General features: G+C 47.0%; 1 protein-coding gene across 1 annotated transcript in view; it reads right to left on the reverse strand.

The window, feature by feature from the left end:
- ISM1 (isthmin 1) overlaps positions 1 to 22,150 on the reverse strand; it is a 121,846-nt gene that overhangs the window by 9,310 nt on the left and 90,386 nt on the right. Inside the window, exons 4-5 of the mRNA XM_063918541.1 lie at positions 9,524 to 9,667; positions 6,347 to 6,436 (exon numbers count right to left, since the gene is read on the reverse strand). Of these exons, the coding sequence (XP_063774611.1) occupies positions 6,347 to 6,436; positions 9,524 to 9,667 (234 nt within the window). The remainder of the gene's footprint in view (positions 1 to 6,346; positions 6,437 to 9,523; positions 9,668 to 22,150) is intronic.

Below are 22,150 nucleotides of genomic sequence, written 5' to 3' on the forward strand. Positions count from 1 at the left end.
GGTTGGTTCAGATGAAAAGCTGATACCACCTTAGGGAGAAACTGGAGACGAGTCCTCAATTCTGCCCTATCCATATGGAAAATCAGATAAGGGCTTTTACATGACAAAGCCGCCAATTCTGATACACGCCTGGCCGAAGCCAAGGCCAACAACATGACCACTTTCCACGTGAGATATTTCAATTCCACGGTTTTAAGTGGCTCAAACCAATGTGACTTTAGGAAATCCAACACCACGTTGAGATCCCAAGGTGCCACTGGAGGCACAAAAGGGGGCTGAATATGCAGCACTCCCTTAACAAAAGTCTGAACTTCAGGTAGTGAAGCCAGTTCTCTCTGGAAGAAAATCGATAGAGCCGAAATCTGGACCTTAATGGAACCCAATTTTAGGCCCATAGTCACCCCTGACTGTAGGAAGTGCAGAAACCGGCCCAGCTGAAATTCCTCCGTTGGGGCCTTCCTGGCCTCACACCACGCAACATATTTTCGCCAAATGCGGTGATAATGGTTTGCGATTACTTCTTTCCTAGCTTTAATCAGCGTAGGAATGACTTCCTCCGGAATGCCCTTTTCCTTCAGGATCCGGTGTTCAACCACCATGCCGTCAAACGCAGCCGCGGTAAGTCTTGGAACAGACAGGGCCCCTGCTGCAGCAGGTCCTGTCTGAGCGGCAGAGGCCATGGGTCCTCTGAGATCATTTCTTGAAGTTCCGGGTACCAAGCTCTTCTTGGCCAATCCGGAACAATGAGTATAGTTCTTACTCCTCTTCTCCTTATTATCCTCAGTACCTTTGGTATGAGAGGAAGAGGAGGGAACACAAACCGACCGGTACACCCACGGTGTCACTAGAGCGTCCACAGCTATCGCCTGAGGGTCTCTTGACCTGGCGCAATATCTTTCTAGCTTTTTGTTTAGGCAAGACGCCATCATGTCCACCTGTGGCCTTTCCCAATGGTTTACAATCAGTTGTTAGACTTCTGGATGAAGTCCCCACTCTCCCGGGTGGAGGTCGTGCCTGCTGAGGAAGTCTGCTTCCCAGTTGTCCACTCCCGGAATGAACACTGCTGACAGTGCTATCACGTGATTTTCCGCCCATCGGAGAATCCTTGTGGCTTCTGCCATCGCCGTCCTGCTTCTTGTGCCGCCCTGTCGTTTTACATGGGCGACTGCCGTGATGTTGTCTGACTGGATCAGTACCGGCTGGTTTTGAAGCAGGGGTTTTGCCTGACTTAGGGCATTGAAAATGGCCCTCAGTTCCAGAATATTTATGTGTAGGGAAGTCTCCTGACTTGACCATAGTCCTTGGAAGTTTCTTCCCTGTGTGACTGCCCCCCAGCCTCGAAGGCTGGCATCCGTGGTCACCAGGACCCAGTCCTGTATGCCGAATCTGCGGCCCTCTTGAAGATGAGCACTTTGCAGCCACCACAGCAGAGACACCCTGGTCCTTGGGGACAGGGTTATCAGCCGATGCATCTGAAGATGCGATCCGGACCACTTGTCCAACAGGTCCCACTGAAAGGTTCTTGCATGGAACCTGCCGAATGGAATTGCTTCGTAGGAAGCTACCATTTTCCCCAGGATCCGCGTGCAGTGATGCACAGACACCTGTTTTGGTTTTAGGAGGCCTCTGACTAGAGATGACAGCTCCTTGGCCTTCTCCTCCGGGAGAAACACTTTTTACTGTTCTGTGTCCAGAACCATCCCCAGGAACAGTAGACGTGTCGTAGGGACCAGCTGTGACTTTGGAATATTTAGAATCCAGCCGTGCTGTTGTAGCACCTCCCGAGATAGTGCTACCCCGACCAACAACTGCTCCCTGGACCTCGCCTTTATCAGGAGATCGTCCAAGTACGGGATAATTAAAACTCCCTTCTTTCGAAGGAGTATCATCATTTCGGCCATTACCTTGGTAAATACCCTCGGAGCCGTGGATAGACCAAACGGCAACGTCTGGAATTGGTAATGACAATCCTGTACCACAAATCTGAGGTACTCCTGGTGAGGATGGTAAATGGGGACATGCAGGTAAGCATCCTTGATGTCCAGTGATACCATGTAATCCCCCTCGTCCAGGCTTGCAATAACCGCCCTGAGCGATTCCATCTTGAATTTTTTTATATATGTGTTCAAGGATTTCAAATTTAAAATGGGTCTCACCGAACCGTCCGGTTTCGGTACCACAAACATTGTGGAATAGTAACCCCGTCCTTGTTGAAGTAGGGGCACCTTGACTATCACCTGCTGGGAATACAGCTTGTGAATTGCCTCTAGCACTGCCTCCCTGCCTGAGGGAGTTGTTGGCAAGGCAGATTTGAAGAAACGGCGGGGGGGGGGGGGGGGGGGGGGAGACGTCTCGAATTCCAGCTTGTACCCCTGAGATACTACTTAAAGGATCCAGGGATCCACCCGTGAGCGAACCCACTGATTGCTGAAGTTTTTGAGACGGGCCCCCACCGTACCTGGCTCCGCCTGTGGAGCCCCAGCGTCATGCGGTGGACTTGGAGGAAGCGGGGGAGGACTTTTGCTCCTGGGAACTGGCTGTATGCTGCAGCTTTTTCCCTCTACCTCTGCCTCTGGGCAGAAAGGACGCGCCTTTAACCCGCTTGCCCTTATGGGGCCGAAAGGACTGTTCCCGATAATACGGTGCTTTCTTTGGCTGTGAGGGAACATGGGGTAAAAATGCAGACTTCCCAGCTGTTGCTGTGGAAACGAGGTCCGAGAGACCATCCCCGAACAACTCCACACCCTTATAAGGCAAAACTTCCATGTGCCTTTTAGAATCTGCATCACCTGTCCACTGCCGAGTCCATAACCCTCTCCTGGCAGAAATGGACATTGCACTTATTTTAGATGCCAGCCGGCAAATATCCCTCTGTGCATCTCTCATGTATAAGACTGCGTCTTTAATATGCTCTACGGTTAGCAATATAGTGTCCCTGTCTAGGGTATCAATATTTTCCGACAGGGAATTTGACCACGCAGCTGCAGCACTGCACATCCATGCTGAAGCAATAGCTGGTCTCAGTATAATACCTGTGTGTGTATATACAGACTTCATGATAGCCTCCTGCTTTCTATCAGCAGGTTCCTTTAGGGCGGCCGTATCCGGAGACGGTAGTGCCACCTTCTTTGACAAGCGTGTGAGCGCTTTATCCACCCTAGGGGATGTTTCCCAACGTGACCTATCCTCTGGCGGGAAAGGGTACGTCATTAGTTACCTTTTAGAAATTACCAGTTTCTTATCGGGGGAAGCCCACGCTTCTTCACACACTTCATTTAATTCCTCAGATGGAGGAAAAACTACTAGTAGTTTTTTCTCTCCAAACATAATACCCTTTTTTGTGGTACCTGGGGTAACATCAGAAATGTGCAACACATTTTTCATAGCCTCAATCATGTAACGTGTGGCCCTATTGGAAGTTACATTAGTCTCATCGTCGTCGACACTGGAGTCAGTATCCGTGTCGACATCTGTGTCTGCCATCTGAGGTAGCAGGCGTTTTAGAGCCCCTGATGGCTTTTGAGACGCCTGGGCAGGCACAGGCTGAGAAGCCGGCTGTCCCATATTTGGTAAGTCGTCAAACCTTTTATGTAAGGAGTCGACACTGTCACGTAATTCCTTCCACATAACCATCCACTAGGTGTCGGCCCCGCAGGGGGTGACATCACATTTATCGGCATCTGCTCCGCCTCCACATAAGCCTCCTCATCAAACATGTCGACACAGCCGTACCGACACACCGCACACACACAGGGAATGCTCTGACAGAGGACAGGACCCCACAAAGCCCTTTGGGGAGACAGAGAGAGAGTATGCCAGCACACACCAGAGCGCTATATAACACAGGGATGAACACTATAACTGAGTGATTTTCCCTTATAGCTGCTTAAATATATATTGCTGCGCCTAAATTTAGTGCCCCCCCTCTCTTTTTTACCCTTTGTAGCTTGAAACTGCAGGGGAGAGCCTGGGAGCGATCCTTCCAGCGGAGCTCGTCCCCCCCCCCCCCAGCGCCCTGCACCCATCAGTGACCGGAGTGTGAGGTGTGCATGAGGAGCAATGGCGCACAGCTGCAGTGCTGTGCGTTACCTTGTTGAAGACCGAAGTCTTCTGCCGACGATTTTCAGGACCATCTTCATGCTTCTGGCTCTGTAAGGGGGACGGCGGCGCGGCTCCGGGACCGGACGATCGAGGTCGGGCCCTGTGTTCGATCCCTCTGGAGCCAATGGTGTCCAGTAGCCTAAGAAGCCCAAGCTAGCTGCAAGCAGGTAGGTTCGCTTCTTCTCTCCTTAGTCCCTCGTAGCAGTGAGTCTGTTGCCAGCAGATCTCACTGAAAAAAACCTAAAATATACTTTCTTTTCTAGGAGCTCAGGAGAGCCCCTAGTGTGCATCCAGCTCAGCCGGGCACAAGATTCTAACTGAAGTCTGGAGGAGGGTCATAGAGGGAGGAGCCAGTGCACACCAGTTAGACCAAAAGCTTTCTTTTAGTTGTGCCCAGTCTCCTGCGGAGCCGCTATTCCCCATGGTCCTTACGGAGTCCCAGCATCCACTTAGGACGTCAGAGAAATTGTGTATAATATATATATATATATATATATATATATATATATATATATATATATATATATATACACACACACATATATATATATATATATATATATATATATATATATATATATATATACACACACATATATCTATATATATATATATATATATATATATATATATATATATATATATATATATATATATATATATATATATATATATATATATATATATATATATATATATATATATATATCTATATATATATATAAAAAAATTTGCAGCAGCAATTGGTCCGGCACTCACTATGATGGAAATTAATGGCGCCTGGTGCCCTCACGGATTAAAATGGTAATGTACTTGTGTAGCGTGCGGCACTCCCATCATGTTAAATAAGGCTCAGCACATAGATCTATCGCTTTATTATAATAATATATATATATATATATATATATATATATATATATATATTATATATATATATATATATATAGAGAGAAGAGAGAGAGAGAAAGTGCAAGAAAGGCGCTGAAATATCGATTTGAAACAAGATGTTGTTGCGCTACATTTATTTATTTATGAAGTCCTGAGTGCCGCCATTGAATATAGAATATATTTATATAGGTTATATAGATAGGTCTATATGTATATGTATATATAAAGATATTTCTATCTAACATCGCTAGTATATTGATAATTTTATTGATAGGGGCACCCACAAGGTTGTTGCCCAGGGGCCCCCACAGACCATAATCCGGCCCTGGTCAGCAGCATTCTCAAAGCTGCACTATCACTTAAGTACTGTAAGATTAAGATTTTACCAAGGTGCTCCTTCCCCCTAGACACATCTCTGCTAGAAGTGGCTACAAGCAGCTGTTTTTCCCCAGGGCTCTGCCAGATCAGTAATAACCAGCAAATATATTTAGATAACCAACCTTAAATGGAGGTACACAGGGTGCTGGAGCGGGACCAATCACAAGCTGTAATTGCTTGATGATTGAAGAGGATGTAAGAAAACGGAGGATAGGTTTGTTCTGTGCAGATGTTTTATCCGAAACTCCAGCTTTTAAGTAGAAGTGCTATGTTTATGCACAAATGACAACTGTGGTCTAATTACACTTTTTGAATATCTTTACATCAAATAATAAAAAAAAATAGCGTTTTGAACCTCCTATATTATAGGTATATGTAAGTGTCATCAGGCACGGGGGTATGTATGTATGTATGTATGTATGTATGTATGTATGTATGTATGCAGGCACGATTGCTCCCCTACACAGGAAGAGGGCGGACTGACTGCTGCAGCCTCTCTCCCCAGCCTAGCACGCAGCAGCATGTGTTGTGGAGAGAGGCTGCTGCAGCAGCAATCAGTTCTCGCTCACTGCCCGAAGTGCGACTATGTAACGGTGGTTTAAACCAGCCAAATCTGACTATTCCTGAAAATTTTGCAAGTTAATTTGTTAATTCAGAGGCCATCATATTTTATAGGTTCTCTTATATTGGAATCCTTACAAAAATAAACAATAATATAACATTATGGTAGAAATTCAATTAGGTGCGACGGGGGTGGATTAGAAGTTGCCACGGCATTTCAACACCGACAACAGCAGCCCGATTCGCCCCCTTCGCACTGCCGGCCGAATGTGGATTAACTGGGTTTAACAGTGCTCGCACCCTATGGGACAGTGAGCACTTTTTAGCAAGATTCCCGCTGCCATAAAGCACGGCAGTATCAAGTGCTGCCAGCACTTAATTGAATTTCCCCCTCTGTAACCACCTATACAACACTTACCAACACCAAATAACTTTGTAGCATTAAACTCCTCGTTCCCCGCAAGGAGACTCACTTCAGTTGCTGCCGTCCTAAAGGTGTCTTCAATTCCTGAAAGTAAAAAACATACCGAGGTTTAAAAAAGTATTTGCAGGTGGTTTTAATGAATCAAAGCAGGTGATACAGGGGCAAAAACTGAAAAATGTTGGCCACATTTGTAAGCAAGATTCCAAGACGACCATGTGCCATTTCCACCTTTCAAAGTGACTAAGCAATAATAAAAAGTGACCAGTAACATGTGCTGAGTGCAGAGCATAAACTATCAGTCTACAGTGGATTAAGTGCCGCGCTGTAGCGAAGAGTCTCACAGGAGGTTTCCAGTCAAGCCAATGTTATTTTTGCATTGTGGCCAGTCGTAAAAAGACACCAACACATCTTTGCCCTTGTAACAGGCGTCCGAAGTGTAGCACTGCTTAACTGTACCCAGACATGTTCAATCAGTGGCCAAAGACAGCAATATGCGTATTCATATAAAAATTAATCTTAAACCAGCTTCCTGTGAGCCGTAAAAATCTTACTTACTGTAAAAAATGTATTGTGTTGGAAATGGCAGCTTTGTAACAAGCTAAGAGGCTCGGAGACCACACAGAAATTTAATTACAAACACCTCATTGGTTATGAAATGCTACACTTTTCTAACCAACTTTAGGAAACACCCATAACTGCCAAAAAATGAGTTATAGGAAAGGAATTAAGTGGTACTGGACTTTAAGTGAACAAATAATATAAAAAGGTTATTCCAAATCCTTCATTATGCCTGCTGCTGTATAAAATATAATCTTCAGAAGCCACCTGTGCTGCACAAGGTTATGCAAACAAAAATGGCTGACTAAATCTGTGCACCAAGCAACTGTTATAAAAGACCACTATACAACAATAATAAAAACAAGCTCAAAGTCTGCAAATGGCTGCATTTTACAGAAAATCACTTGTACAAATGTTAAATGAAATTAAATTTAGGTTACAAATTTTCAAAAAAATAATTTTTACATGAAAAGGCATGGGTTCTATCCTGGTTCCCATTGGGCAACATTCTGCCGATTAGTTACGGAGGATAACTGACTATGTAATCAGGCCACCTGAGTTCTGTTTCATGGTTATAAACCCAAACCTACTGTAGGTGCCCCATGTAATAATGGCTAACATCACACCACGACTGCCTGACTAGACTATATGATGGTGGCCCAGGCCTTGGGTCTCTTTGCTACAGTTATAACAAACTCCGAATCACTCAATTAGTCATCTCAAGATACATTGTTGAGCATTTAAGGTTTTGCATTGTAAAACAGTAAAAAGACTTTACGTTCTATGTCTGTCCCACAATTGGAATCCAAGGATGACATCCCTTGAGGAGAGACACCTTTAGCAACTAAATATAGCTGCAGTTTTGGACAAAGTGGGCAGTTTTATTCGCATCTTATTGTTTTTCATTTTCTTTTAAAACTTCCTTTTGGCGGATGTCAGCCTACTTCTACTAAAAAAAACTAAAAGCCATATTAACAATAAAAGGCATGGAGACATATTGGTGGCGAAAAAGGGTCAGTTGTATTTGTTCATTGAAAGGTGGGCAAATGTACAGTATGGTGGTGGGTAAATAATGATGCTACACACAGTATTGCCATCCTGCCCATATAATCCAATAAAAGGTGTAAAATGGGGGTCTACTGCCAGCCCATCACCAACAATAAGGTATCTAAACTCCCCTGCCAATGACACACAAAGGCCCACCAGGACCGGTGGTTTCACTGACCCAGGTAAAATAGATTCAGCCTAAGCCAGTGTTTTGGCAGGGACAGCGTCTCAAGATCTACAACAAGACAGTCACTGTTAGTGACAGTCTTTCCCGCAAAACAATAAAGCACAATCAGAATAAGTCGCCAGGTACATGAAATGCCTTTTGTCTTCCTTATTGCCTTAACCTGCCTAATTCAGATGAATCCAAGGAAAAACAGTCTTAATATCTTTTTTTATTTGTAAACCTACAGTAATTCCGGTTCTTATACGTGGCAAAAATTTGAATGGGATATATAAAACTTTTTTTTAAAGCTCTTTATTTAGTGGTGATGGTGGTGGTGATGGGGGTGGGGTAGAGAAGAGAAGAGACAGGGGAGAGGGTGAAGCACTAAATGTGTATTGCTTAGGGAGGAGCAAGCCATACACAGGGAAATAAAGTTGTCTGTAAAAGGTCCCTATGAGAGGGGGTGTTTACATTTTTACAAATTATTTGCAATTTTTAATGCATTATTGCATTGTGTGAACTTCAAATAGAGATTTCTACATATTTGGAATGTAATAAAGTGCATTCTAGTAGTTTTATAACAAACATTTATAGTTAAGGTTTAGCTCTCCTTTGAGACATTTGGAGAAGTTATTTTATCTTAAAAATAAAAGAAATTCGCAATCTAAGCTACATTGGTTATTGGTGCATTAAGTGGGACATGTACTAAGCAGTGATAAGAGTGGAGAAGTGAGCCAGTGGAGAAGTCGCCCTTGGCAACCAATCAGCTGCTCTGTATACTTTCATAGTATGCAAACTATAAATGTTACGTCAATGCCGATTGGTTGCCATGGGCAACTTCTCCACTTTTATCACCACTTAGTACATGTCTGATAAAAGTGGAGAAGTGAGCCAGTGGAGAAGTTGCCCATGGCAACCAATCAGCACTGAAGTAACATCTATAATTTGCATACTACAAAATGATACAGAGCTGCTGATTGGTTGATGGGGAAATTTCTCCACTGGCTCACTTCTCCGCTCTTATCACTACTTAGTAAATGTTCCCCTAAGTCTCAGAACAGGCTTGGCAATCACATCATAAGTTTGTATTCTGGAAGGTGCTTTTTTTCTTCTGGTTTTGCAGGAGAAAAGAGTATTTAAGAAATGTATTATTATGTCATCAAGAATGTACTTTGTGAGCCAAAAATCCACATGTACGGTTTTCCCAGGTGTTCTGCAATCACCTTGACTACAAGCCAAATTCCATTTAAAGTGCATTCATTATATGCACAATAACTATCCACAGAACACCCACTTTTAAAAGAAGCGACCCTGATATTTCCAGGGTGGTTTTGATGTGGTGAGAAAATAACAGTTAAGCACAGCGCACAGACTTTGCTTTTGGCCCATATTTTACACACCTGGACAATTTGGCATATCGCACGTCCTAGACTCTGTGGCTGTACAGGCATATCCACAAGACCTGGTGCGTTTCTGGTTTCCACTTCCACATGTTACGCTGCACACAGACCAGGTGCTCCAGTCTCCCTCTCCATCAGCATAATCTATGAACAAAGCAATTGTAGACATTACTAATGTGGACATCTTGTAGCAGCATCAACTCTTTAAAATAACTGGTACTGTATTAAACAAACACTTAAAATGTCAGTCCTTCTGATGGTAAACACTTAAAAACTCAGAGGGCAATATACATTGGTTCCTGTCAGTCCACAGACTACATATCTAGACTGGAGGAGAGGATACGGGTAAGCTCAAAGCTTACCCATTACTCTCATCATTTTAGTTTCTATACTTAGGGGTATATGCAATTGCGGTCAAATTCCGGCTGGAATTCGACCGTTTTTGGATTCGGCACAATTCGACAGGCGAAACCCTCCCGTCGGGACCCGAATTTTACATATTCAATAAATAACGGATTCGACAGTCCCGCTGTCGAAAAACGGACCAATTAATAGTGGGCGGCCTGGATTCGACTTCATGGACGGCACAAAAGTGTTCAATAAATCCTGAAAAAAAATGCGTGGGGTCCCCCCTCCTAAGCATAACCAGCCTCGGGCTCTTTGAGCCGGTCCTGGTTGTAAAAATACGGGGGAAAAAATGACAGGGGTTCCCCCGTATTTTAACAACCAGCACCGGGCTCTGCGCCTGGTCCTGGTGCCAAAAATACGGGGGACAAAAGACGTAGGGGTCCCCCGTATTTTTAACACTAGCACCGGGCTCCACTAGCCAGAGAGATAATGCCACAGCCGGGGGACACTTTTATATTTGTCCCTGCGGCCGTGGCATTAAATCCCCAACTAGTCACCCCTGGCCAGGGTACTCTGGAGGAGTGGGGACCCCTTAAAATCAAGGGGTCCACCCCCTCCAGCCACCCAAGGGCCAGGGGTGAAGCCCGAGGCTGTCCCCCCATCCAAGGGCGGTGGATGGGGGGCGGATAGCCAGTGTAAAAAAAAATGAATATTGTTTTTTGTAGCAGAACTACAAGTCCCAGCAAGCCTCCCCCGCAAGCTGGTACTTGGAGAACCACAAGTACCAGCATGCGGGGGGAAACGGGCCCGCTGGTACCTGTAGTTCTACTACAGAAAACAAACCCAAATAAAAACAATACACACACCGTGACAGTATAACTTTATTACATACATACCTACATACACACATACTTACCTATGTTGATACGAAGAGTCGGTCCCCTTCTCCACATAGAATCCACGAGGTACCTGTAAATAAAATTATACTCACAACAATCCAGTGTAGATCGGTCCTCTTCTGTTTGTAATCCACGTACTTGACCAAAAAAACAAAAAAAAACCGAAGAACCCGAACCACGCACTGAAAGGGCTCCCATTATATCCAATGGTGGGAACTTTGCAGTCAGTGGTAGACCACAAGAGTGACCCCACATAACCTCGCGGTCTACGGCTGACCGCAAAGTTCCCACCATTGGATATAATGGAGCGCCTCTGCACTACATTGTATCTCGAGTGCGCCGCCTGACAGCTCAGACGCGCACAGCCAATCAGGAGAGTGCCATGACGTGGCGCTCCCCGATTGCCTGAAGGGACCTTCTTTGACAGCAGTCACGGGGAAAGGGGTCCCATGTGTAAACATGGGACCCCTTTCAGTGCGTGGATCGGGATTTTCGTTTTTTTATTTTGCCAAGTACGTGGATTACAAACAGAAGAGGACCGATCTACACTGGATTGTTGCGAGTATAATTTTATTTACAGGTACCCCGTGGATTCTACGTGGAGAAGGGGACAGACTCTTCGTGTCAACATAGGTAAGTATGTGTGTATGTAGGTGTGCATGTATGCAATAAAGTTATACTGTGTGTGTGTGTGTGTGTGTGTGTGTGTGTATTGTTTTTATTTGGGTATTTTTTTGTAGTAGTACAGGTACCAGCGGGCCCGTTTTTCCCCTGCATGCTGGTACTTGTGGTTCTCCAAGTACCAGCTTGCGGGGGAGGCTTGCTGGGACTTGTAGTTCTGCTACAAAAAAAGACAATCTTTTTTTGACACTGGCTATCAGCCCCCCATCCGCCGCCCTTGGATTGGGGGGGGGGGGGGGGGGGGGGAGGAACAGCCTCGGGCTTCACCCCTGGCCCTTGGGTGGCTGGAGGGGGGGACCCCTTGATTTAAGGGGTCCCCACTCCTCCAGGGTACCCCGGACAGGGGTGACTAGTTGGGGATTTAATGCCACGGCCGCAGGGACCAATATAAGTGTCCCCCGGCTGTGGCATTATCTCTCTGGCTAGTGGAGCCCGGTGCTGGTGTTAAAAATACGGGGGACCTACGTCTTTTGTCCCCCAAATTTTTGCACCAGGACCAGGCGCAGAGCCCGGTGCTGGTTGTTAAATTACGGGGAAACCCCTATCATTTACCCCCCCATATTTTTACAACCAGGACCGGCTCAAAGAGCCAGAGGCTGGTTATGCTTAGGAGGGGGGACCCCACACATTTTTTTTCAGGAATTTTAACACTTTCACACCCTTTCCAACTGAAAAACATGCACTGATCTCTCCATATTATTGTAGTTAGTTAAAAAAATAAATAATAATATTCTTTTAAAAGAATAGATTAAATAATACTTGTGGCTCCTAAGGACAAACCAAGTAGATAATCCCTTCTAATATAAATAGATATGCTATTAGCAATAAAAAAAGCACCAAAAAATTAATGTTTTTAAAAAATGTTATTAGATCACGACAGGAAAATGAGGCGGAATGAAATGGACGAAAGGACTGTCTAAAAGCACCGTTGTCGAATGGACATTCTTCAATTGACTATACTTTTGTCGAAAAGACGCATTTTAACATTGCTGACATGTAGAATTGAAAAAGTGTCGAATTGCCAAAAGTCGAAAATGAAACGGTAGGTTTTTTGTCGAAAAGTACTGTATTGCATTGTCGAATCAAATTCGCCAGGTTTTTTTGTGTCGAAAATGACGCGTTTTTCGACATTTTTGGCAATTCGACCGGAATTGCATATACCCCTTAATGTACAAATAGCTGGCAAATAAGATTTTACTCACCGGTAAATCTATTTCTCGTAGTCCGTAGTGGATGCTGGGGACTCCGTAAGGACCATGGGGAATAGCGGCTCCGCAGGAGACTGGGCACAGCTAAGAAAGATTTAGGACTACCTGGTGTGCACTGGCTCCTCCCACTATGACCCTCCTCCAGACCTCAGTTAGGATACTGTGCCCGGAAGAGCTGACACAATAAGGAAGGATTTTAAATCCCGGGTAAGACTCATACCAGCCACACCAATCACACCGTATAACTCGTGATATTATACCCAGTTAACAGTATGAACATAACAGAGCCTCTCAACAGATGGCTCAACAATAACCCTTTTAGGTAACAATAACTATATACAAGTATTGCAGACAATCCGCACTTGGGATGGGCGCCCAGCATCCACTACGGACTACGAGAAATAGATTTACCGGTGAGTAAAATCTTATTTTCTCTGACGTCCTAGTGGATGCTGGGGACTCCATAAGGACCATGGGGATTATACCAAAGCTCCCAAACGGGCGGGAGAGTGCGGATGACTCTGCAGCACCGAATCAGAGAACTCAAGGTCCTCCTCAGCCAGGGTATCAAATTTGTAGAATTTTGCAAACGTGTTTGCCCCTGACCAAGTAGCAGCTCGGCAAAGTTGTAAAGCCGAGACCCCTCGGGCAGCCGCCCAAGAAGAGCCCACCTTCCTCGTGGAATGGTCTTTTACCGACTTAGGCTGCGGCAGGCCAGCCGCAGAATGCGCAAGCTGAATTGTGCTACAAATCCAGCGAGCAATAGTCTGCTTCGAAGCAGGAGCACCCAGCTTGTTGGGTGCATACAGGATAAATAGCGAGTCAGTCTTTCTGACTCCAGCCATCCTGGAAACATAAATTTTCAAGGCCCTGACTACGTCCAGTAACTTGGAGTCCTCCAAGTCCCTAGTAGCCGCAGGCACCACAATAGGTTGGTTCAAGTGAAAAGCTGATACCACCTTAGGAAGAAACTGGGGACGAGTCCTCAATTCTGCCCTATCCATATGGAAAAACAAATAGGGGCTTTTACATGATAAAGCCGCCAATTCCGACACACGCCTAGCCGAAGCCAAGGCCAAAAGCATGACCACTTTCCACGTGAGATATTTTAAATCCACGGTTTTAAGTGGCTCAAACGAATGTGACTTTAGGAAACCCAACACCACGTTGAGGTCCCACGGTGCCACTGGAGGCACAAAAGGAGGCTGAATATGGAGCACTCCCTTGACAAATGTCTGAACTTCAGGTAGTGAAGCCAGTTCTTTTTGGAAGAAAATCGACAGCCGAAATCTGGACCTTAATGGAACCCAGTTTTAGGCCCATAGTCACCCCTGACTGTAGGAAGTGCAGAAATCGACCCAGCTGAAATTCCTCCGTTGGGGCCTTCTTGGCCTCACACCACGCAACATATTTTCGCCATATGCAGTGATAATGGTTTGCGGTTACTTCTTTCCTAGCCTTAATCAGCGTAGGAATGACTTCCTCCGGAATGCCCTTTTCCTTCAGGATCCGGTGTTCAACCGCCATGCCGTCAAACGCAGCCGCGGTAAGTCTTGGAACAGACAGGGCCCCTGCAGCAGCAGGTCTTGTCTGAGCGGTAGAGGCCATGGGTCCTCTGAGATCATTTCTTGAAGTTCCGGGTACCAAGCTCTTCTTGGCCAATCCGGAACAATGAGTATAGTTCTTACTCCTCTTCTCCGTATTATCCTCAGTACCTTGAGTATGAGAGGAAGAGGAGGGAACACATAAACCGACCGGTACACCCACGATGTCACTAGAGCGTCCACAGCTATCGCCTGCGGGTCTCTTGACCTGGCGCAATACTTTTGTAGCTTTTTGTTTAGGCGGGACGCCATCATGTCCACCTGTGGCCTTTCCCAACGGTTTACAATCATTTGGAAGACTTCTGGATGAAGTCCCCACTCTCCCGGGTGGAGGTCGTGCCTGCTGAGGAAGTCTGCTTCCCAGTTGTCCACTCCCGGAATGAACACTGCTGACAGTGCCAACACGTGATTTTCCGCCCATCGGAGAATCCTTGTGGCTTCTGCCATCGCCGTCCTGCTTCTTGTGCCGCCCTGTCGGTTTACATGGGCGACTGCCGTGATGTTGTCTGACTGGATCAGAACCGGCTGGTTTTGAAGCAGGGGCTTTGCCTGACTTAGGGCATTGTAAATGGCCCTTAGTTCCAGAACATTTATGTGTAGGGAAGTCTCCTGACTTGACCTAAGTCCTTGGAAGTTTCTTCCCCGTGTGACTGCCCCCCAGCCTCGAAGGCTGGCATCCGTGGTCACCAGGACCCAGTCCTGTATGCCGAATCTGCGGCCCTCTTTGAGATGAGCACTCTGCAGCCACCACAGCAGAGACACCCTGGTCCTTGGAGACAGGGTTATCAACCGATGCATTTGAAGATGCGATCCGGACCACTGGTCCAACGGGTCCCACTGAAAAGTTCTGGCATGGAACCTGCCGAATGGAATTGCTTCGTAGGAAGCTACCATTTTTCCCAGGACTCACGTGCAGTGATGCACCGACACCTGTTTCGGTTTCAGGAGGCCTCTGACTAGAGATGACAGCTCCTTGGCTTTCTCCTCTGGGAGAAACACTTTTTTCTGGACTGTGTCCAGAATCATCCCCAGGAACAGTAGACGTGTCGCAGGAACCAGCTGTGACTTTGGAATATTCAGAATCCAACCGTGCTGGTGTAGCACCTCCTGAGATAGCGCTACACCGACCAACAACTGCTCTCTGGACCTCGCCTTTATCAGGAGATCGTCCAAGTATGGGATAATTAAAACTCCCTTTTTTCGAAGGAGTATCATCATTTCGGCCATTACCTTGGTAAATACCCTCGGTGCCGTGGACAGGCCGAACGGCAACGTCTGGAATTGGTAATGACAATCCTGTACCACAAATCTGAGGTACTCCTGGTGAGGATGGTAAATGGGGACGTGCAGGTAAGCATCCTTGATGTCCAGAGATACCATGTAATCCCCCTCTTCCAGGCTTGCAATAACCGCCCTGAGCGATTACATCTTGAACTTGAATTTTTTTATATATGTGTTCAAGGATTTTAAATTTAAAATGGGTCTCACCGAACCGTCCGGTTTCGGTACCACAAACATTGTGGAATAGTAACCCCGTCCTTGTTGAAGTAGGGGCACCTTGATTATCACCTGCTGGGAATACAGCTTGTGAATTGCCTCTATCACAGCCTCCCTGTCTGAGGGAGTCGTTGGCAAGGCAGATTTGAGGAAACGGCGGGGGGGGGGAAATGTCTCGAATTCCAGCCTGTACCCCTGAGATACCACTTGAAGGATCCAGGGATTTACTTGTGAGCGAGCCCACTGATTGCTGAAGTTTTTGAGACGGGCCCCCACCGTACCTGGCTCCGCCTGTTGAGCCCCAGCGTCATGCGGCGGACTTAGCAGAAGAAGCGGGGGAGGACTTTTGTTCCTGGGAACTGGCTGTATGCTGCAGGTTTTTTCCCCTACCTCTGCCTCTGGGCAGAAAGGATTCGCCTCTACCCCGCTTGTTCTTATGGGGACGAAAGGACTGTACCTGATAATACGGTGCTTTCTTTGGTTGTGAGGGGACATGTGGTAAAAATGCTGACTTCCCAGCTGTTGCTGTGGAAACTAGGTCCGAAAGACCATCCCAGAACAACTCCTCACCCTTATAAGGCAAAACTTCCATGTGCCTTTTAGAATCTGCATCACCTGTCCACTGCCGAGTCCATAAACCTCTCCTGGCAGAAATGGACAGTGCACTTATTTTTGATGCCAGCCGGCAAATATCCCTCTGTGCATCTCTCATGTATAAGACAGCGTCTTTAATATGCTCTATGTTTAGCAATATAGTGTCCCTGTCTAGGGTGTCAATGTTTTCCGACAGGGAATCCGACCACGCAGCTGCAGCACTGCACATCCATGCTGAAGCAATAGCTGGTCTCAGTAGAATACCAGTGTGCGTATAAATAGAAAGCAGGAGCATCTCCTGAAGGCTATCAGCAGGTTCCTTTAGGGCGGCCGTATCCGGAGACGGTAGTGCCACCTTTTTTGATAAGCGTGTAAGCGCTTTATCCACCCTAGGGGGTGTTTCCCAGCGTGACCTATCCTCTGGCGGGAAAGGGTACGCCATTAGTAACTTTTTAGAAATTACCAATTTTTTATCAGGGGAAGCCCACGCTACTTCACACACTTCATTTAATTCTTCAAAAGGGGGAAAAACTACTGGTAGTTTTTTCTCCCCAAACATAATACCCTTTTTTGTGGTACCTGGGGTCACATCAGAAATGTGTAAAACATTTTTCATTTCCTCAATCATATAACGAGTGGCCCTATTGGACATTACATTAGTCTCTTCGTCGTCGACACTGGTATCAGTATCCGTGTCGACATCTGTGTCTGCCATCTGAGGTAGCGGGCGTTTTAGAGCCCCTGATGGCCTTCGAGATGACTGGGCAGGCACGGGCTGAGAAGCCGGCTGCCCCGCATTTGGCATGTCGTCAAATTTTTTATGTAAGGAGTCGACACTTTCGCGTAATTCCTTCCACAAGTCCATCCACTCAGGTGTCTGCCCCGCAGGGGGTGACAACACATTTATAGGCACCTGCTCCTCCTCCACATAAGCCTCCTCATCAAACATGTCGACACAGCCGTACCAACACACCGCACACACACAGGGAATGCTCTGACAGAAGACAGGACCCCACAAAGCCCTTTGGGGAGACAGAGAGAGAGTATGCCAGCACACAGCAGAGCGCTATATAATACAGGGATTAACTAAATTATATCCCCTTATAGCTGCTATATGTATATTGCTCCTAAATTTAGTGCCCCCCCTCTCTTTTTTTACCCTTTCTGTAGTGTAGACTGCAGGGGAGAGCCAGGGAGCTTCCTTCCAGCGGAGCTGTGAGGGAGAAATGGCGCCAGTGTGCTGAGGGAGATAGCTCCGCCCCTTTTTCGGATGACTTTTCTCCCGCTTTTTAATGGATTCTGGCAGGGGTATTTATCACATATATAGCCTCTGGGGCTATATATTGTGATATATTTGCCAGCCAAGGTGTTTTTATTGCTGCTCAGGGCCCCCCCCCCAGCGCCCTGCACCCTCAGTGACCGAAGTGTGAAGTGTGTATGAGGAGCAATGGCGCACAGCTGCAGTGCTGTGCGCTACCTTGGTGAAGACGGATGTCTTCTGCCGCCGATTTTCCGGACTCTTCTTGCTTCTGGCTCTGTAAGGGGGGCGGCGGCGCGGCTCTGGGACCGAACATCAATGGCCGGTTCCATGCGGTCGATCCCTCTGGAGCTAATGGTGTCCAGTAGCCTAAGAAGCCCAAGCTACCACCAGTTAGGTAGGTTCGCTTCTTCTCCCCTTAGTCCCTAGCTGCAGTGAGTCTGTTGCCAGCAGATCTCACTGTAAAATAAAAAACCTAAAATATACTCTCTCTCTAGGAGCTCAGGAGAGCCCCTAGTGTGCATCCAGCTCAGCCGGGCACAGGATTCTAACAGAGGTCTGGAGGAGGGTCATAGTGGGAGGAGCCAGTGCACACCAGGTAGTCCTAAATCTTTCTTAGCTGTGCCCAGTCTCCTGCGGAGCCGCTATTCCCCATGGTCCTTACGGAGTCCCCAGCATCCACTAGGACGTCAGAGAAAATAAGAATTTACTCACCGGTAATTCTATTTCTCGTAGTCCGTAGTGGATGCTGGGTACTCCGTAAGGACCATGGGGTATAGACGGGCTCCGCAGGAGACTGGGCACTCTTAAAAGAAAGATTAGTTACTATATCTGGTGTGCACTGGCTCCTCCCTCTATGCCCCTCCTCCAGACCTCAGTTAGGGAAACTGTCCCGGTAAGAGCTGACATTACTAGGAAAGAATTTGGAATCCAGGGTAAGACTCATACCAGCCACACCAATCACACCGTACAACTCGTGATAACTTTACCCAGTTGAACAATACCTGAGCCTCTCTCAACAGATGGCTCATACAATAACCCTTTAGTTAAGCAATAACTATATACATGTATTGCAGAGAGTCCGCACTTGGGACGGGCTCCCAGCATCCACTACGGACTACGAGAAATAGAATTACCGGTGAGTAAATTCTTATTTTCTCCGACGTAATTCTACGAGAAATAGAATTACCGGTGAGTAAATTCTTATTTTCTCCGACGTCCTAGTGGATGCTGGGTACTTCCGTAAGGACCATGGGGATTATACCAAAGCTCCCAAACGGGCGGGAGAGTGCGGATGACTCTGCAGCACTGAATGAGCAAACTCAAGGTCCTCCTCAGCCAGGGTATCAAACTTGTAGAATTTTGCAAAAGTGTTTGAACCCGACCAAGTAGCAGCTCGGCAAAGTTGTAAAGCCGAGACCCCTCGGGCAGCCGCCCAAGAAGAGCCCACCTTCCTCGTGGAATGGGCTTTTACGGATTTAGGATGAGGCAGTCCAGCCGCAGAATGTGCAAGCTGAATGGTGCTACAGATCCAGCGAGCAATAGTCTGCTTTGAAGCAGGAGCACCCAGCTTGTTGGGTGCATGCAGGATAAATAGCGAGTCAGTTTTTCTGACTCTAGCCGTCCTGGAAACAAAGTTTCAGGGCCCGGACTACGTCCAGCAACTTGGAATCCTCCAAGTCCCTAGTAGCCGCAGGCACCACAATAGGTTGGTTCAAATGAAACGATGATACCACCTTAGGGAGAAATTGGGGACGAGTCCTCCATTCTGCCCTTTCCATATGGAAGATCAGATATGGGCTTTTACATGACAAAGCCGCCAATTCTGACACACGCCTAGTCCAAGCTAAGGCCAAAAGCATGACCACTTTCCACGTGAGATATTTTAGCTCCACGGTCTTAAGTGGCTCAAACCAGTGGGATTTTAGGAATCAAACACACGTTAAGATCCCAAGGTGCCACTGGAGGCACAAAAGGGGCTGAATATGCAGCACCCCTGTAACAACGTCCGAACTTCAGGCAGTGAAGCCAGTTCTTTTTGAGAGAAAAGGGGATAGGGCCGAAATCTTGGCCTTTATGGATCCTAATTTTAGGCCCATAGTCACTCCTGACTGTAGGAAGTGCAGGAATCGACCCCCCTGGAATTCCTCTGTAGGGCCTTCCCGGCCACACACCAAGCAACCTATTTTCGCCATATACAGTGAAAAAGTCTTGCTGTCACGTCTTTCCTAGCCTTTATCAGCGTAGGAATAACTGCATCCGGAATGCCCTTTTCCGCTAGGATCCGGCGTTCAACCGCCATGCCGTCCAACGCAGCCGCGGTAAGTCTTGGATCAGACAGGGTCCCTGTTGCAACATGTCCTGACTGAGAGGCAGAGGCCATGGGTCCTCTGAGAGCATTTCTTGCAGTTCCGGGTACCGAGTCCTTCTTGGCCAATCCGGAGCAAAGAATATTGTTCACACTCCTCCGTTTATTACAATTCTCAGCCCTTGGGTCTGAGAGGAAGAGGAGGGAATATATAGACCGACTGGAACACCCACGGTGTTACTAGTGCGACCACAGCTATCGCCTGAGAGTCCCTTGACCCAGCGTAAAACCTTTTTTATCTTTTTATTGAGGTGGGACGCCATGTAGTCCACCTGAGGCAGTTTCCAACAATTTGCAAAACTGTGTGAAGACTTCCTGATGAAGTCACCACTTTCCCGGGTGGAGGTCGTGTCCACTCCCGGAATGAACACTGCTGACAGTGCGCTTACTTGATTCTCCGCCCAGCGAAGAATTCTGGTGGCTTCTACCCTCGCCACCCTGCTCCTTGTGCCGCCCTGGTGGTTTACATGAGCCCCTGTGGTCTGACTGGATCAGAACCGGTTGGTCGCGAAACAGGAACTCCGCTTGACTTAGGGCGTTGTATATGGCCCTTAGTTCCAGGATATTGATGTGAAGGCAAGTCTGTTGGCTTGACCACAAACCTTGGAATTTTCTTCCCTGTGTAACTGCCCCCCACCCTCGGAGGCTTGCATCCGTGGTCACCAGGACCCAGTCCTGAATGCCGAATCTGCGGCCCTCGAGAAGGTGAGCACTCCGCAGCCACCACAGGAGAGACACCCTGGCCCTGGGGGATAGGGTGATTAACCGATGCATCTGAAGATGTGATCCGGACCACTTGTCCAGTAAGTTCCATTGTCCTTGCATGGAACCAGCCGAAGGGGATGGCCTCGTATGATGCCATCATCCTTCCCAGGACTCGAGTGCAGTGATGCACTGACATGTTTTGTTTTTCAATGGATTCTTGACCAGTGTCATGAGCTCCTGAGCTCTCTTTATCGGGAGATAACCCTCTTCTGGTCTGTGTCTAGGATCATGCCTAGGCGAGGCAGATGAGCTGTAGGAACCAACTGCGACTTTGGAATATATAGAATCCAGTCGTGTTGCCGTTTCACTTCCAGAGAAGGTGATACGCTGTCCAGCATGAAATTGGTAATGACAATCCCGTACCGCAATTCTGAGGTACGCCTGATGAGGTGGATAAATGGGGACACGAAGGTATGCATCCCTTATGTCCCGATTCATTTCAGGCTTGCAATGACCGCTCTTAGCGATTCCATCTTGAACCTGAACCTTTTCAGGTATATGTTCAGGGATTTTAATTCAATATGGGTCTAACCGAACAGTCTGGTTTCGGATTATAACATGGTCGAATAATAACACCCTCTTGTTGAAGGAGGGGACCCTTGACCACCACCTGTTGAAGATACAATTTACGAATTGCAGTTAACACTTGCTCCCTCTCTTGGGGGGAAGCCCGCCGGGTCGTCGGTGAGGGGGCATCTTCTCACAGTCCAGCCTGTATCCCTGCGATACAATTTCTATTGCCCAGGGATCTAACAGGGAGTGAACCCACTTGTGGCTGAACTTACGAAGGCGTGTCCCCACCGGGCCTAGCTCCGCCTGTGGAGCCCCAGCGACATGCGGTGGATTTTTGTAGAGGCCGGGGAGGACTTCTGTTCCTGGGGACTAGCTGTGTTGTACAGCTTCTTTCCTCTGTCCCCGGCTCTGACAAGAAAGGACGCACCTCAGACTTTCTTGTTTCTTTATTCGAAAAGCTGCATTTAATAATGTCGTGCTTTCCTAGGCTGTGCAGGAATATAAGGCAAAATATCAGAATTACCAGCTATAGCTGTGGAGACCAGGCCCGAGAACCTTTCTCCACACAATCCTCAGCCTTCCATATGCCTCTTAAGTCGGCATCATCTGTCCAATGTATATTCTACAGGACACGTCAAGCAGAAATCGACATAGCTTTTGTCTCTAGGACCCAGTATACTCATGTCCCTTTGGGCATGCTTTATAATTATATATCTATCACTTAAGACAGCATCTTAAAATATTTATATGCATACTAGGGTCTCAATTTCTGCTGATAAGGTACATGTCCACGCTGCCACAGCGCTATAAACCCATGCCGACACAATCGCCGGTCTGGGTAGTATACTAGAATGTGCACACTATCTGCAGGATCCCTGAGAATAGCTAGTGC

Source organism: Pseudophryne corroboree, chromosome 4 (genome assembly GCF_028390025.1).
Source record: "Pseudophryne corroboree isolate aPseCor3 chromosome 4, aPseCor3.hap2, whole genome shotgun sequence".
NCBI lineage: Eukaryota > Metazoa > Chordata > Amphibia > Anura > Myobatrachidae > Pseudophryne > Pseudophryne corroboree.